At 56.5% G+C, this 12,673-nt stretch overlaps 1 protein-coding gene and 1 non-coding gene across 16 annotated transcripts in view; both read left to right on the top strand.

Moving 5' to 3' along the window:
* Nucleotides 1-12,375, top strand: part of PRRC2B (proline rich coiled-coil 2B) — an 84,270-nt gene extending 71,895 nt beyond the window's left edge. For 6 of the 15 annotated variants that reach the window (XM_027966261.2, XM_027966266.2, XM_027966262.2 and 3 more), the window contains 6 exons: nucleotides 24-151; nucleotides 673-913; nucleotides 3,374-3,553; nucleotides 3,999-4,090; nucleotides 6,739-6,820; nucleotides 8,036-12,375. In XM_027966261.2, the coding sequence (XP_027822062.1) occupies nucleotides 24-151; nucleotides 673-913; nucleotides 3,374-3,553; nucleotides 3,999-4,090; nucleotides 6,739-6,820; nucleotides 8,036-8,170 (858 nt within the window). In that variant the 3' untranslated portion in view covers nucleotides 8,171-12,375. Of the gene's footprint in view, nucleotides 1-23; nucleotides 152-672; nucleotides 914-3,373; nucleotides 3,554-3,998; nucleotides 4,091-6,738; nucleotides 6,821-8,035 lie in introns of those variants that run through there. The other 9 variants (XM_027966270.2, XM_015094124.3, XM_027966265.2 and 6 more) reach the window with 4 other exon arrangements.
* LOC114114225 (small nucleolar RNA SNORD62) lies at nucleotides 2,753-2,838 on the top strand. The gene has a single exon (XR_003589056.1). It is a non-coding gene; the product is annotated as a small nucleolar RNA SNORD62 (small nucleolar RNA).
* Nucleotides 12,376-12,673: the final 298 nt, after the last annotated feature.

Raw genomic sequence — 12,673 nt, 5'->3', positions numbered from 1 at the left:
GACCGCCCGCCTCCTGTCTGCAGGCTGCCGCTGCCCAGCAGATCCCGATTTCCCTTCACACGTCTCTGCAAGCTCAAGCCCAGCTGGGACTGAGGGGTGGGCTGCCCGTCTCCCAGTCTCAGGAGATCTTCAGCTCCTTGCAGCCCTTCAGGTGAGATGCCCAGGTTTGGGGGGCTTGGTGGCTTGCCCCCAGGGCTTCTGGCCTTCCCAGTCTATGGGGCTGGTCCCTCGGCCACTGGTTGCTGCGCGCATGTCCGAGGGGGCCGGGAGTCAGGGGTGAGCTGTGCTGTGGGCAAGGCCGCGGCCCAGCCTTGTCTTTTGTGCCCGCGTCCTCCTGCCCCCTCCCTGCTCTCCCTCCTTGCCGCCCCGGCCCGTGCACTCAGTGTGTCTGTCCTGTGCTTTTGGCGTCATGCAGGTTTTCCTGTGTCTCACATAGCCTGTATGTTTGCCTAATACGGTGATGTTCAAACTGGGGTCCCTAGACTAGCAGCAGCAGCAGCAGTGTCTAGGAGCTTGTTGTAAATGCAGGTTCTCAGGCCCCATCCCAGGCTTCTGAGTCAGAACCCCTGGGGCTGAGCCAAGAGCCCGCGTGGGAGCAAGCGCCTGGGGTCTGAGGTGAGAGCAGCTGGCGCAGCCGCGTGCCTGACCTGCCCTTCCGTCTGGCTCTCGCAGGTCTCAGGTGTACATGCACCCCAGCCTGTCGCCGCCCAGCACCATGATCCTCTCCGGAGGCACAGCCTTGAAGGCCCCCTACTCGGCGTTCCCTGGCATGCAGCCCCTGGAGATGGTGAAGCCCCAGTCCGGCTCGCCCTACCAGCCCATGAGTGGGAGCCAAGCCCTGGTCTACGAGGGCCCGCTCAGCCAGGCGGCCGGGCTCGGCGCCTCCCAGATGTTGGACTCCCAGCTCCCGCAGGTCAGGAAGTCAGTCATGCCTGCTTCCAAGCCTCAGGTCTCTTTTCTTCATGACCCTTTCTCCTCGTATCTTCCTCTTAACGCGCCCTGGCTTCTGTGTGGCTCATGGCCGCTGGGACTGGTGCCTGGGCTCAGGCCTGGGCCGGCTCCTCCACCCACCATGAACAGCTCCGAGACCTAGCTTCTCCTGCAGCCTCTCCTCCACCCGGGCTCAGGGGTGCTGAGTGTCCGCTCTCGTGCTCACTCGTGCTTCTAGGCCCCCTAACCCTGGCCTCATCCCCACCCACCATGTGCTACAAGCGCCAGGTGATAGGATCTCTGGTTCCATGTCCTCCTGGCCCCTGGCCCGTGGGCATATTAGACTGTTCTGAGGGTCACTCCCTTCCTTTGGCCCCTGGATCAGTCTTCAGCTCCACTCCTGTGTGGTTCTTGGCAGGGCGGACGTCTCTGTGGATGACCCTCCCGCAGCCTCCTCACCCCCCGGGCTCCGCTCACCAGTCCACGGTCTGGACAGGTCCCTGCTCGCAGCTGCGCCTCTCCCATTGTCTTGGGCTTAAGGGTCCTACCCGTTCACCACCTTGAATTTTTTCACCCCCTCCTCCTAGTGACCAACTACCTCCAACCACTTTTTAACACTCCCTCCTACTTCCCTACTCGTTGTGGGATGGGGTGCACCATGGCTTGTAGGATCTTAGTTCTCTGACCAGGGATTGAACCCGTGTAGTCTGCGGTGGAAGCATGGGGTCCTAATCACTGGACCACCAGGGAATTCCCCACTCCTTGTCGTTTGTACTCAGCTTCCCACCCTCACCTCTGTGCTCACCCAGGTTAGACCCTGGCCTGTCTCTGCCTCTGCCTGTGAATGGATTCAGGCTAAATACAGACCCTCCAGATGGCCCTCCACAGACACAGGGCCCTCCCCACCCAACGCACAGCCCCCTGCATGCACAGTTCCCAGTGGCTGGATTCAGACTGAATACAGTTCTCTCCAGACAGCCCCCTGCACTCACACAGGGGCCCCCACCCGATGCACAGCCTCCCTGGACGCACAGTTCCCTGTCTTGGTACCTCGCCTCTTCATTGCCTTCTCCCCCACCTTGACGGTTCCTCTTGTGTCCACAAAGAAATGTGAGTCGTAACCAGGATCTCTGAAGGCCAGGAAGGGCCCTGGGGCAAGGGTGGCAGCTGTCCTCACCCACCTGGGTGCTGCCCTAGCACGCATTAGCACCTGCCACCCTCGGCCGCATCCCCAGGCAACCCTGTCTTCCACTTCTTCTAACAGAGGAAACTTTTTAAGGGCATCAGCCCGCCCCACATTACTGAGCCTGCCCTTCCCCCTCCTCTTCCTGCCCGGTCAGCAGCATCTGAGCCAGGAGTCAGCCTCGCTGGGCCGCGGGGACTGCCCCTGGCTCTCCGCCCGCCCCGAGGCCCTCCTCCGCCGTCCCTTCTGCCGCCTCCTCCTCGCCTCCCCTGGCAGTAAGTCAGTGTGCCTCCTGGGCTCTGTCTAGACCTGTGCTTCTGAGCCTCATCCCAGCGCCAGCTCTCCCTGCTTCTGTCTTCAGCCCAGACCTGCCTCTCGACTTGAATTCAGACCCAGTGAGCTGCCCGCCATTTCTGCTCACAACTCACAGTATCTCAAACTTAAGGGAAGCAAACTTCACGTCCAGCAGGGTCGTCTTTCTGTTTCTGTTCCCCTCAAGCCCCTATTGATGCCTAAGCCCATTCCGTCAGCTGTACCTCTGAAAAGTATTCAGAGTCTGGGCCTTTCTCGTCCTGTCTACCCCGCTCCCACCCTCACCCGCATCAGGGCTCTGCCCAGGGTACGTGTGAGTGCCCCTCGTCTCAGTGATGCGACTCCAGTAGGTCCTTCTGACCCTCCACTGTGGGCTCAGTAGCAGGGAAATGAAGAGGAACGGGACTGAGAGACGACACGTGGGGACCCCGGCCCCGCTCCTGGGTCTCCGGGCCCACCTCCTTGCTCTCTCACACCTCGCTCCAGCCTTCAGGAGCCTGGTGGTCCCCGCCTTGTCCTGTCATAATCGCCTTCAGAAAGACCCAGAGATACTGGGAGCCCTAAGCCCTGGATCCCGGCTGCTTTCTGTCGCCTTTGGAGGCAAAGCATAAGGGACTCCTGCCTTTTTGTGCCACAAAAGGGCCCTCAGACACCCTTGCTCTCCAGCTCTCCTCTTTGGGGGACTTGGTGGGCCACTGCTTAGGAGGAGGTCTCTGGCCCTCGCTGACCTTTCTCTCCCTCCCCTCAACCCCTGCAGCCAGCCTGTGGTTCTCTTCTCCTGCTCTCCCGAGAGTGTAAAATTAGGGTAATTGCTGCTGCGGTCTGTCGAGAATCTGTTCTGCTGGGCGGGGGGCCTTGCTTCCTCCTTTGGAATGAGAGACCCTGAAGTGTGACATGGGCTTGCTCTTGGACATGCGTGCCATCCTCCTGACTGTGCCCCTTGTCCAGCAGCTGACGATGCCCCTGCCTGGCTCCCAGCTGCCTCTGCCCCGGTACGGCTCCGGGCAGCAGCCCCTGCTCCTGCCACAGTCCATCCAGCTGCCCCAGGCGCAGAGCCTCTCAGTCGGGGCTCCCCGCAGGATCCTCGCCCCTGGGTCCCAGCCTTCAGTCCTCAACACCAGCAGAGAGGTGAGGCTCACTCTGTCTTGCTATGATCCTGGGATGCGGGGCGGGGGAGTCCTGGCCTTGGGGGACCCTCCTTGTAAGTCAGGAGCCGTAGCTGTCGTGCAGCATGGAGGCTCTGGGCCTTACCAGATGGCTGGCTTCCTGCTCTCTGCCAAGTCCTCTCGGTCCCAAGGCAGGAGCTCCTGCTCACCTGTCACTACAGCATGGACAGGCCTGGGTGCACAAGTCAGGAGGGCCTTAGGGGCTGCTGCTGAGGTCCGGGGGCCAGAGCCTTTGCCAGCTCCAGGTTCCACACAGGGCGGCCTCGGTGGTGCGTGTCCATCCTCCTCATCTCGTGGCACCCCCACCCCCCCACCCCGCAGCCCCAGCTCTGCCCAGGGTGGTGGTGTGGGGGCAGCTGTCCCCAGGGCCCTGCTGTGACTGTCGCTCCCCTTCCCGGCGTCTCTAGTCCTCTCAGATGGAGATGAAGGGCTTCCACTTTGCCGACAGTAAACAGAATGTTCCTGCAGGAGGCTCCGTGCCGTCACCGCAGACCTACAGGTAAAGCATCACCCTGGGGTTGGGTGCTCACAGCGAGCCCTCAAGGCACAGTCATGGGCCCTGGGAGAGCAGGATGCTGAGGTGGGGTCGCCTTTGTCAGCCCACCTGTCACCAGGAAGCTGCAGTGCGGGGATGCAGGAGACTTGGGGTTGGTTCTGCTTTTTTTATCATAAACTGTTCTGATGCCAGAGAACTTTGTGGAGAAATAGGGAAAGGAAACGCTGATGTCACTCACGGTAACATCAGGGCCGACCCTGGCTACTGGCAGCCTTCTCACCAGGTTCTTCATAAAAGACTCCCTGGCATGGGGGTGTGCACTCTGGAGTGGGGACTCCTCTCCCGAGGCCACATGTCCCCCGTGGGCTTCTGACCCACCAGGGCTTGCTGCTCTGGGCTCGAGGGCATGAGTGGACCTCCTCTGGATCCGCCTCCACCTCTAGTAAGTGTCCCAGGTCGCTTGCTGGATTCAGAGGGGGCTTGGTGTATGTAAGCCATGGGCTGAGTTACGGCTGACCCTTGAACTTATAGGGGATAGGGGTGCTAACCTTCCATGCGGTTGAGAAGTCAAGTATACTTCACAGCCGTTCATGTCCACAGTTCCATATTTGAGGATTCAGCCAACTGTGGGCTGTGTAGTACGTGTATATTGAAAAACATCTGCGTGTAAGTGGACTCCGTGCAGTTGTTCAAGGGTCAGCAGTTCTTAGTATGTTAGGAAGTCAGGGAGCGTCCAGTTCTGACAGCTTTTGCACTGGCTGGGAAGGCCCCACACTCTGCGGTCTGGCCCAAGAGTTGGTACAGTCGACTCTTGTTGACCGTAGAGGGTTCCTGGAATTCCCTCCTGTTTGCCCGTGAGGAACACTGGTGTGCGTGACCTGCAGTGCCTATGCGAGGTGACCGCGTAGCTATGGCTGAGCTTACCCCCCCACACAGCCAGCCGCCTGCCCCCTCGACCCGGAGCGTGGAGGCCGAGTCGCCCTCCTTTACGTCAGTCCTCCAGCTGCATGCAGTTCCTGAGAAAGGGGTTTTTGTCAGTCGCCCCCTGTTTCTATTATCTTTCCTGTTCTTATTTTCACTCTCTTGGCTTGACATTTTTTCTTGTTGTTTTCAAGCATATTTTTCATACAGGCCCAAACTATAGACCTGTAGAAAGTATCTGTGGGCAGCAGCAGCAAACAGTGAGTTTGGGTAAGAAAAAGGAAGCTCAGACACAAAGGGATTCCCCTGCTGCCACAGGCAGGTTTTATCCCATCTGATTGGAGAGCCTTCCTTGGAGGCAAACCTGGAAAAGGCACGCTCATGTAACAAGAGTCGCCTGTGTCCATTTGCTGTCGGCATGGCAGCAGCGGCTTTGTTCTTGGGAGAATGCTTAGAAAAGACAAGCGTAGCTGGTAGCCTTTGTTGGTGTCTTAGTGGGGTTGGGAGAATGGGAGTGGGTTACAGTGCAGTGTTGCCCAAGTTTTCTGGAGACAGGGCTTCGGATGCATGCCCTGTCAAAGAAGGGTTCCTTGACCAGATACTTGGCAGGGGTTGTGAGCCCGGGAGGGCTTGCTGGGGAGTCAGGGCGCACCTCAGCAGAGGGCTTACATTCCCCTGGCCCTCAGGGGGTCTTGTTGAGCTCTTCTCATGACCTTTGACCACAGAATCCTCCGCATGTTATTTAGTCGCTAAGTGGTGTCCGACTCTGTGGCCCCATGGTCTGTAGACCACCAGGTTCCTCTGTCCATGGGATTTCCTAGGCAAGAATACTGGAGTGGTGGGTTGCTATTTCCTTCTCCAAGGGATCATCCCTACATAGGGATCGAGGCCACATCTCCTGCATTGGCAGGCGGATTCTTTACCACCGAGCCACCAGGGAGGCCCTTTTGGCCACACAGCACCTGGTTAATTAACATCCTTGGAGCTAGTTGTCTATCAATGGTACACATGTAGAAAGATGATTTACATTTTTATTACTTCTGGTATTATTCTTTGCTACCCACTACCCTCTACTTCCCAAATGAAGACTGGAAGGATACTTGGCATAGCTCATGTATCAGGCTTTTTTTTGGGCGGGGGGGCACGCTGTGTAGCTTGCAGGGTCTTAGTTCCCCAGCCAGGGGTTGAACTTGGGCCCCAACAGTGTGAGCACTGAGTCCTAACCTCTGGATCACCAGGGAGTTCCCTTCTTTTTAAAGTCTAAACTCCTATTGGAGTTTAAGCTCATTTTTATTTTTTATGTATTTCATCAATTATATATACACATATGTACCTGCCGTGGCACTCGGCTTGTGGGATCTTAATAACCTGACCAAGGATTGAACCCAGATCCACGGCAGTGAAAAGCGGAGTCCTGACCACTGGACCACCAGGGAGTCCCTTCATGTATCAGGTCTTAGAGCCCTTTTGTCTGGAGCATCAAGTTGGTCCAGACCCTCCAAACCTGAGAGACGATTGGTGACGGTCCTTTGGTCGGCGTCTGCCCGTGGTGGGAGCTGGCCACCGCCCCTCAGGTGTGTCCCTGTGAACTGGGTTGGAGGTGCCAGGGCCCCGTGGCGACACCCTCGCCCCCTGTGCTCTGGCTGTCTGGGTCTGTGTCCTCCGATGGAGGCTTGACTCCGTTTCCGTGGTGACGCGTGTGTTCTCACCCCCTCCTTTGGTTTTTTCAGGCCTAGCTCTGCTAGCCCCAGTGGGAAGCCCTCTGGATCAGCAGTTAACATGGGCTCTGTGCAGGGACACTACGTTCAACAGGTAGAAGATGGCTTTCCAGACCCTCCAGCCCCGGACGCTTAGGCCCGTCGCCAAGTGCCAAAAGAGGAGGGACTGTCCAGCCTGTTTGCGTGCTCCTCTTAGAAAGAGACATGCCCTGGCGCTTAGAGAGTGGCGCTGGGAGCCTGCGTCCCTCCTGGAGAAGGCGCTTCTCCTTTTGCCGGGCGTCTGGATCCTTCCTTGTCCTGCTGAGAAGGGAGGATGCGGATTCCATGGAGGAGGTCACGCCGGAAGGGGGACTCTCCCTCCGTAGCAATTGGGCTGTGAAGGCACTGGGACCCGGTTAGGCCCGGGGGTCAGCTCTAGAAGCTGGGGGTATGCGGGCGCGTATGCGCCTGGTGTGTGTGCCTGTGTGTGCTGGCCTAGTAAGTGCTGTGTCTCGTTCTTCTCTTGGCCGGGTGGGGTCCAGACGGACTGACATTCTCCTGTTTATAACGAGAGGGCTGGCTCAGCATCTTTGCCTTTGGCACCATCTCTTCACTCCTGTAAAATGTGACCGGGCTCCAGAGCTCAGACAAGTCAGGTGTGGGATGTTAGCAAGACAGCCTTCCTGGCTGGTGGAGGTAGAGGCTCTGTTGTTCAGTTCACTTCTCCTAACTCAGTTCCCCAAGGGTCACTCTCTGAGTTGCTAGGCCTGAGCTTCTAAAGCTTCCTTGAGAACTCACACCACCGTGTGAAGGGCAGAACCAAGCTGCTCACTCGGTGACACCCCTCACTGTGCAGAGCTGCAGCGTAAGGGGCTCCTGGCTGTGACCTGGAGGTCACATTAGGGGCTTGGGGAAAGGCTCCCACAAAATGGGAGTCGGGAGGGTTGAGAATCTGGGAGGCTGAGTTGGTTGAGAGGCCCCCCGCTCCTGCAGCACGGGCTGGGGTGCGCTGATTTGAGAAGGTCCCTGGGGCGGCCTTGGGTGGGCCACTCCTGCAGAGGCCCCTGGGCGGCACAGATGCTTCCCCGGGACCCGGGCCTCCTGCCTCTCTGAATCACTGCACTCAGCGCTCTGGGAGGGAGCAGAGCCTTCTCAGGCCAGGGTCCTGCCAGGAGAGGCATTTCTGAGTCTGGTCCTTGACTGAGAGATGGGCCTCTTAGGGTAGCTTTCCTCTTGACGTAGGAGCAGGAAGCAGGTGGTGGGGCCATGGTTCCTGGCAGGTATGTCCGCACAAGGCTGACTTCCTCTGTCTCTGTCTATCTGTCCAAAGGCAAAGCAGCGAGTGGATGAAAAGCCCGGCCTGGGAGCCGTGAAGCTGCAGGAGCCTCCCTCAGCCGCTTCCCCGCTGAAGCGAACTGGAGCGATCAAGCCCCGGGCAGTCAAGGTGGAGGAGAGCAAGGCCTGAGGGGCTGGGCCCGGCCTGCCCGGGAGGACTCTGCCCTTGGCCTCGCCGCCGCCCGTCGCTGGGGAGTCTCGCCGAGGGATCCCCTGTCCACCTGCCTGGCCCGGACTTCGAGATCTCCCTTCTCTCCTCCACTCCCGAAAGCTCCGTTTTCCAACCGGCTTGTACCCATGGATCTCTGGCATTGACCTGCTTGCTTTAATACGAAACGAACAAGCAAATGACTCCATTCCCGTCTCCTTTCCATCACGACCGCAGAGTGACCGAGCGTCATGCCGTGCAGACTAACCCCGTCCTCTCCCGCTTCCTCCCCTCCCCGCCTCCCGTCCCCGGGCACCGTGGGCTGGCAGCAGGGCCGTTTTAGTTTGAGGCTTTTTGTTTTAAAAAGCAGCTGCAGGTTTTTACAAGAGAAAGGAAAAGAAAACAGAAACACAAGCTATGTATAGCTAGACTCTTATCTGTCCTTTGCTGCCCTCTCCCTGACCTCCTCCTGTCACCTCCCCTGTTTGATGTGGTAGGTCACTGCAGTACCGGCAGGGGTGATGCTTGGGAGCACGCCTCTCCTGCTCTCTCTCCGCTGGTTATTTGCAGAAAGAAGTGGTTTCAGACACTGCTCCTGAGCTTGGGAAGCAGTGACTTGCGGGGGGCGGGGAGCAGGCAGGTGGGTTGGCATTTTGATGGCTTCCAGCCTCTGGGCTGATGACCACAGGGAGCTTATGGTCAGCCCATTGACACTGATGTTTTTAGCCTAAGAATGACACAGAACTTCTATCTCAGACTCTTCCTAAAGCTGGTGGGGACACTGACTGCTGGGAACCTGAGGTGAATCATGGAAATAAAAGGCAGTGGTGTGTTCCTGTCTTGACCAGGGCAGTGCGAGCTGACAGCACCACCCACCCCCCTGCCCCCCTATCAGTGCCTGCTGCACCCACAGGGCCTGATGTCTTCTCATGCCCCCTCTCTTCCGAGCTGCCTTGTCTCTCTGGGTCCTCTGTCCATCCACCTCTCCTGCAGCTCGGCACTGGAAACCCCGCTGTCCTCTGTGGCGACAGGCACCTAGACCGTTGTCACTAGAGGTGACAGGTGTGGTCGGGTCTGTAGCCGTGGCCTGAGCTCTGGGAGGAGGCGGGAGGGCTTGCTGCTTTCCTTTTCTCCCCTCCCAGCTGCAGGCCCAGGCTGTGGGGCCGGAGAGGCCTAAGGGGGCAGTGGGGTCTCCAGTCTTTCCAGAGGCCAGAGCAGGGCCCAAGGGGAGTTGGGCGAGTGCAGGGCTGGCAATGCCGCCAAAACAGCCTGCCTAGCCTCTTAACATGTGCAGAGCTATTGCCGTCCAAATGTGGAGACATTTTACGCTAGGTCTCTGTTTGCTTTTAAAATAAGAACTAGAAGGAAATCATCCTAAATTCCAAGGAAAGGTGAGGGGAAATATGAAGTTTTGCCTATGCTCTTGAGAGAACTAAGCGCTCATCAACCTGCTGTTGCTGGCAGGTCTGGGGAAGACTTGGCTCGGAGGATGGGAAGCAGGGAGACGGCATGGCCCGCAGGGTCCACCTGCAGCGTTGCCCCAGGTGGTGACGGCTGTTCGGGCTGAGACTCGAGGCTCTGTCTAGTGCGGAGCACTGGGAAAGAAGGGCCTTAGGAACCGCTGTAGTCACTCATTGCTCTTCGCTGCTTTAAGGAAGCGTGGGAACAACAGGCTTCTGGCAAAAGGTGCAGGGTTTCAGCGTTTAATCAGTGGTGTCCAGCACTCCCCTCCTTGCCTCCACTCAGACCTTACTTCTCACTGGCGTGTTTTTTTTGTTTTTTCTTCTCTTTCATCCCCGGAATCTTTACTCTGAAGTCCTTTCTTGCAGGGCTGCCCCTGGACAGAGCTCCCTGTGCGCTCACCTGCCCTTTTCTCCCTTCTCCTGCAAGCGCCTGGCTACTGTCCCCACTGAGACAGGGCTCCCCTCCCCTCCAGTGGCCCCTTCAGCGGCCTCAGACTCACAAACAGAAACGTGGCCAGACCCCTCACACCTGATTCCAGTGCACATGGTCAAAAGGAAAAAAGGCTTTCTCGTTTTGAAATTCAGCAGGACAGGCCTGGATGCTGTTACAGACTCTTTAAGATGCGTCCTTTCAGGTGAACCTGCCCTCAGAGTGACAATACTTCCTGTTTGAGGGGAAAAAAAAAAAAGGGTCACCTGTTCTCCAGCCCTTTTCTCTACCTACCCCTGTATTCCTCCCACCCCCAATAAAAACAAAACACTAGAATTTATTTATATGTATTGATGTCGTAGGTCTAGGTGGAAAAAGAAGTAAATGTTTCACTGCTCTATTTATATATAATGTCTGAATTATTCTGTGCAGGAAAGGCCAGGAAAATTGCATGTGAAGTTCAGTGCGTTTACCACCTTTGTGTGCCCAAGCTGCAGTCTCTTTCTGGATGAGACACAGATTTTACATTGAACTCTGGAGGCAGAGGGCAGGCAGCACCCCATCCCTCCCTTGGTCTGATGAAATGCAGTAATTAGTGCAGAGATGTCTTGGGGGGCAGTCTCTCTCCTTTCATGTGGCTTTAGAGCCAATCTCCAGGTAATAGGACTTGGGGTCATATTTTGCCTTCACATCCCCATCCTCAGAGTGCAAATCCACACAGAGGCCTCTGCCAGAAAGCCTTGGGTCGACCAGCTGGGACACGTAAAGACTAGCACTCAACGTTTCTGCTCCTGGGCAGGGTCAGGGGTCAGAGCCCTCTCACTTGACCTTCAGCTACTCAGATTACCCTTCTTTCCCATGCTGGCTGTTCCACCCTGGCCGCCAATGATGCGTCCTGTTCCTCGGCAACCAGTGACCCTGTAGTACTGTGTGTCGTCCAGCATCAGTTCCTCTATGGGGTAAAACCCAAGAGCGTGAGCTCATGTACCCATGCGGCCTCATCCACCCCCTGAAGGTTTCTTTGCCAGCTGTATTTGGTCTGGTTTTTGTTTCCTGTTTTGAATCAATGTTACTGTTTTCAAACTTGGAATTCCTACACTTTGGGCTCCAGGTTCCTTCAGGGAGAAAACTAAGGAATGACTATTACCCAGAGAAATCGGTCGGTCCGGTTCCAAAGCCATGGTCAGGGCAGCAACTTCTGGGGACTCGGGGATATCTTGTTACATTCTGACATCATTTCTTCCCAGCTCTGCCCTCACCCTCCTGTCTTGTAGATCTGCCTTCTGGACGGCTGATGAGGTTTGCCAAGGGCCGTGGAGGCTGAGTGTGCACTCACAGGCATGGTCTCAGAACTGGCCCGCTGAGGCAGCGTGGGGTCAGCGGCTGAAGCCCCCTCCCTCCCATGTGGTTCCCCTCCGTCGAGTAGCTGCACGTTACCTCTCAAATCTGTATTTGTCCCATTTTTCTTCTTGCAGAGCTAGCCTGGGTTAGAAGGTCTGTTGGAAATGGCCTTTGAGCACCAAGGACACTAGGGTACTTGAACTTAGTACTGTTCTGTGATGACTGGGAAATGCAGACTTCAGAAAGCTGGCTCTTCCAGTTTGAAAAGTGAACCGGACGTAAGACATCACCAGGACAGGAGCAGCTCAGTGCTGGGGTCAGACGCTGTCGTCCAGCCATGCCCTCCACCAGGACCACCAGTGCATATCTGGCCAGTGATCTTCCAGGCGCATCCATCCTGCCGTTCACCATTTCTCCACCCCAGTTAGGTGACCTCCAAGAGGCATCAGTGTCCCCGAGGCCCTGCCTTCAGCATGTTACAAAGCCTCGTAGTGGAACTCTCTGCTGAGGCTCTCTGTGGATGACCTCCTTCCATTGTGAAAAGGGGGTCCTGCACACCAAGCTTTTGACCTCATGCCTTGCATAGTGAAAAGCGTTCGGGTTTTTTTGTTGAGAGAGGGTTGTTTTTTTGTTTTTGTTTCTTTTTGATCTTATTTTGGCCTTTCCTCTCTTTGTCTTTTCATGTAGACCAGATATTTGAAAGGGCAGACGATGGCTAAAAGGTGTAATGTGCAGCTTGTTTCTACGTGGTTTGGGGGAGCTTTTACCTTAGATGGGAAAATGGAACCCTGGATTTACCAGGCCATGGTGGCACCCTCCTCCTTCACCCTTCCCTCTGGTTCAGTACCTGTTGTTTCTCCTTTCAAATATGTGATTGTTCTAGCTCTTTCCATATGAAAGAATTCTCCTTATTTAAATAAAAAAGTTTGAAAAAAAGACCCACTGAAACCAAACATGCTTTGTTAGGCTGTGTGTTCCTCGACCTTGTCACTTGACTAGAAATGGAAGCGTCTTCCCCATGTGTAGAAATTAAGAGAGACTGGGCAACCTGAGGGCAAGGAGGGGCTGAAGCCTGGGGTTATTAAGGTGGGTCTTCGCAGTGGGTGGACGTTAGCACTGCCTGCCCCCTGCCCCCCCTCACCCTACTCCCCTTGAGGAGTGGGTGGGTCACAGAAGTTAAGTGCTTGACTTGTGTTTTGTTGCCACTTCTAATGTCCCTTTTGTTTTGCTGTAATAGGAGCGGTAATAAAG

This window comes from Ovis aries, chromosome 3 (genome assembly GCF_016772045.2).
Source record: "Ovis aries strain OAR_USU_Benz2616 breed Rambouillet chromosome 3, ARS-UI_Ramb_v3.0, whole genome shotgun sequence".
Taxonomy (NCBI): Eukaryota; Metazoa; Chordata; class Mammalia; order Artiodactyla; family Bovidae; genus Ovis; species Ovis aries.
The sequence above is the reverse complement of the archived record's forward strand: the minus strand, read 5'-3'. Positions and strand labels throughout refer to the sequence as shown.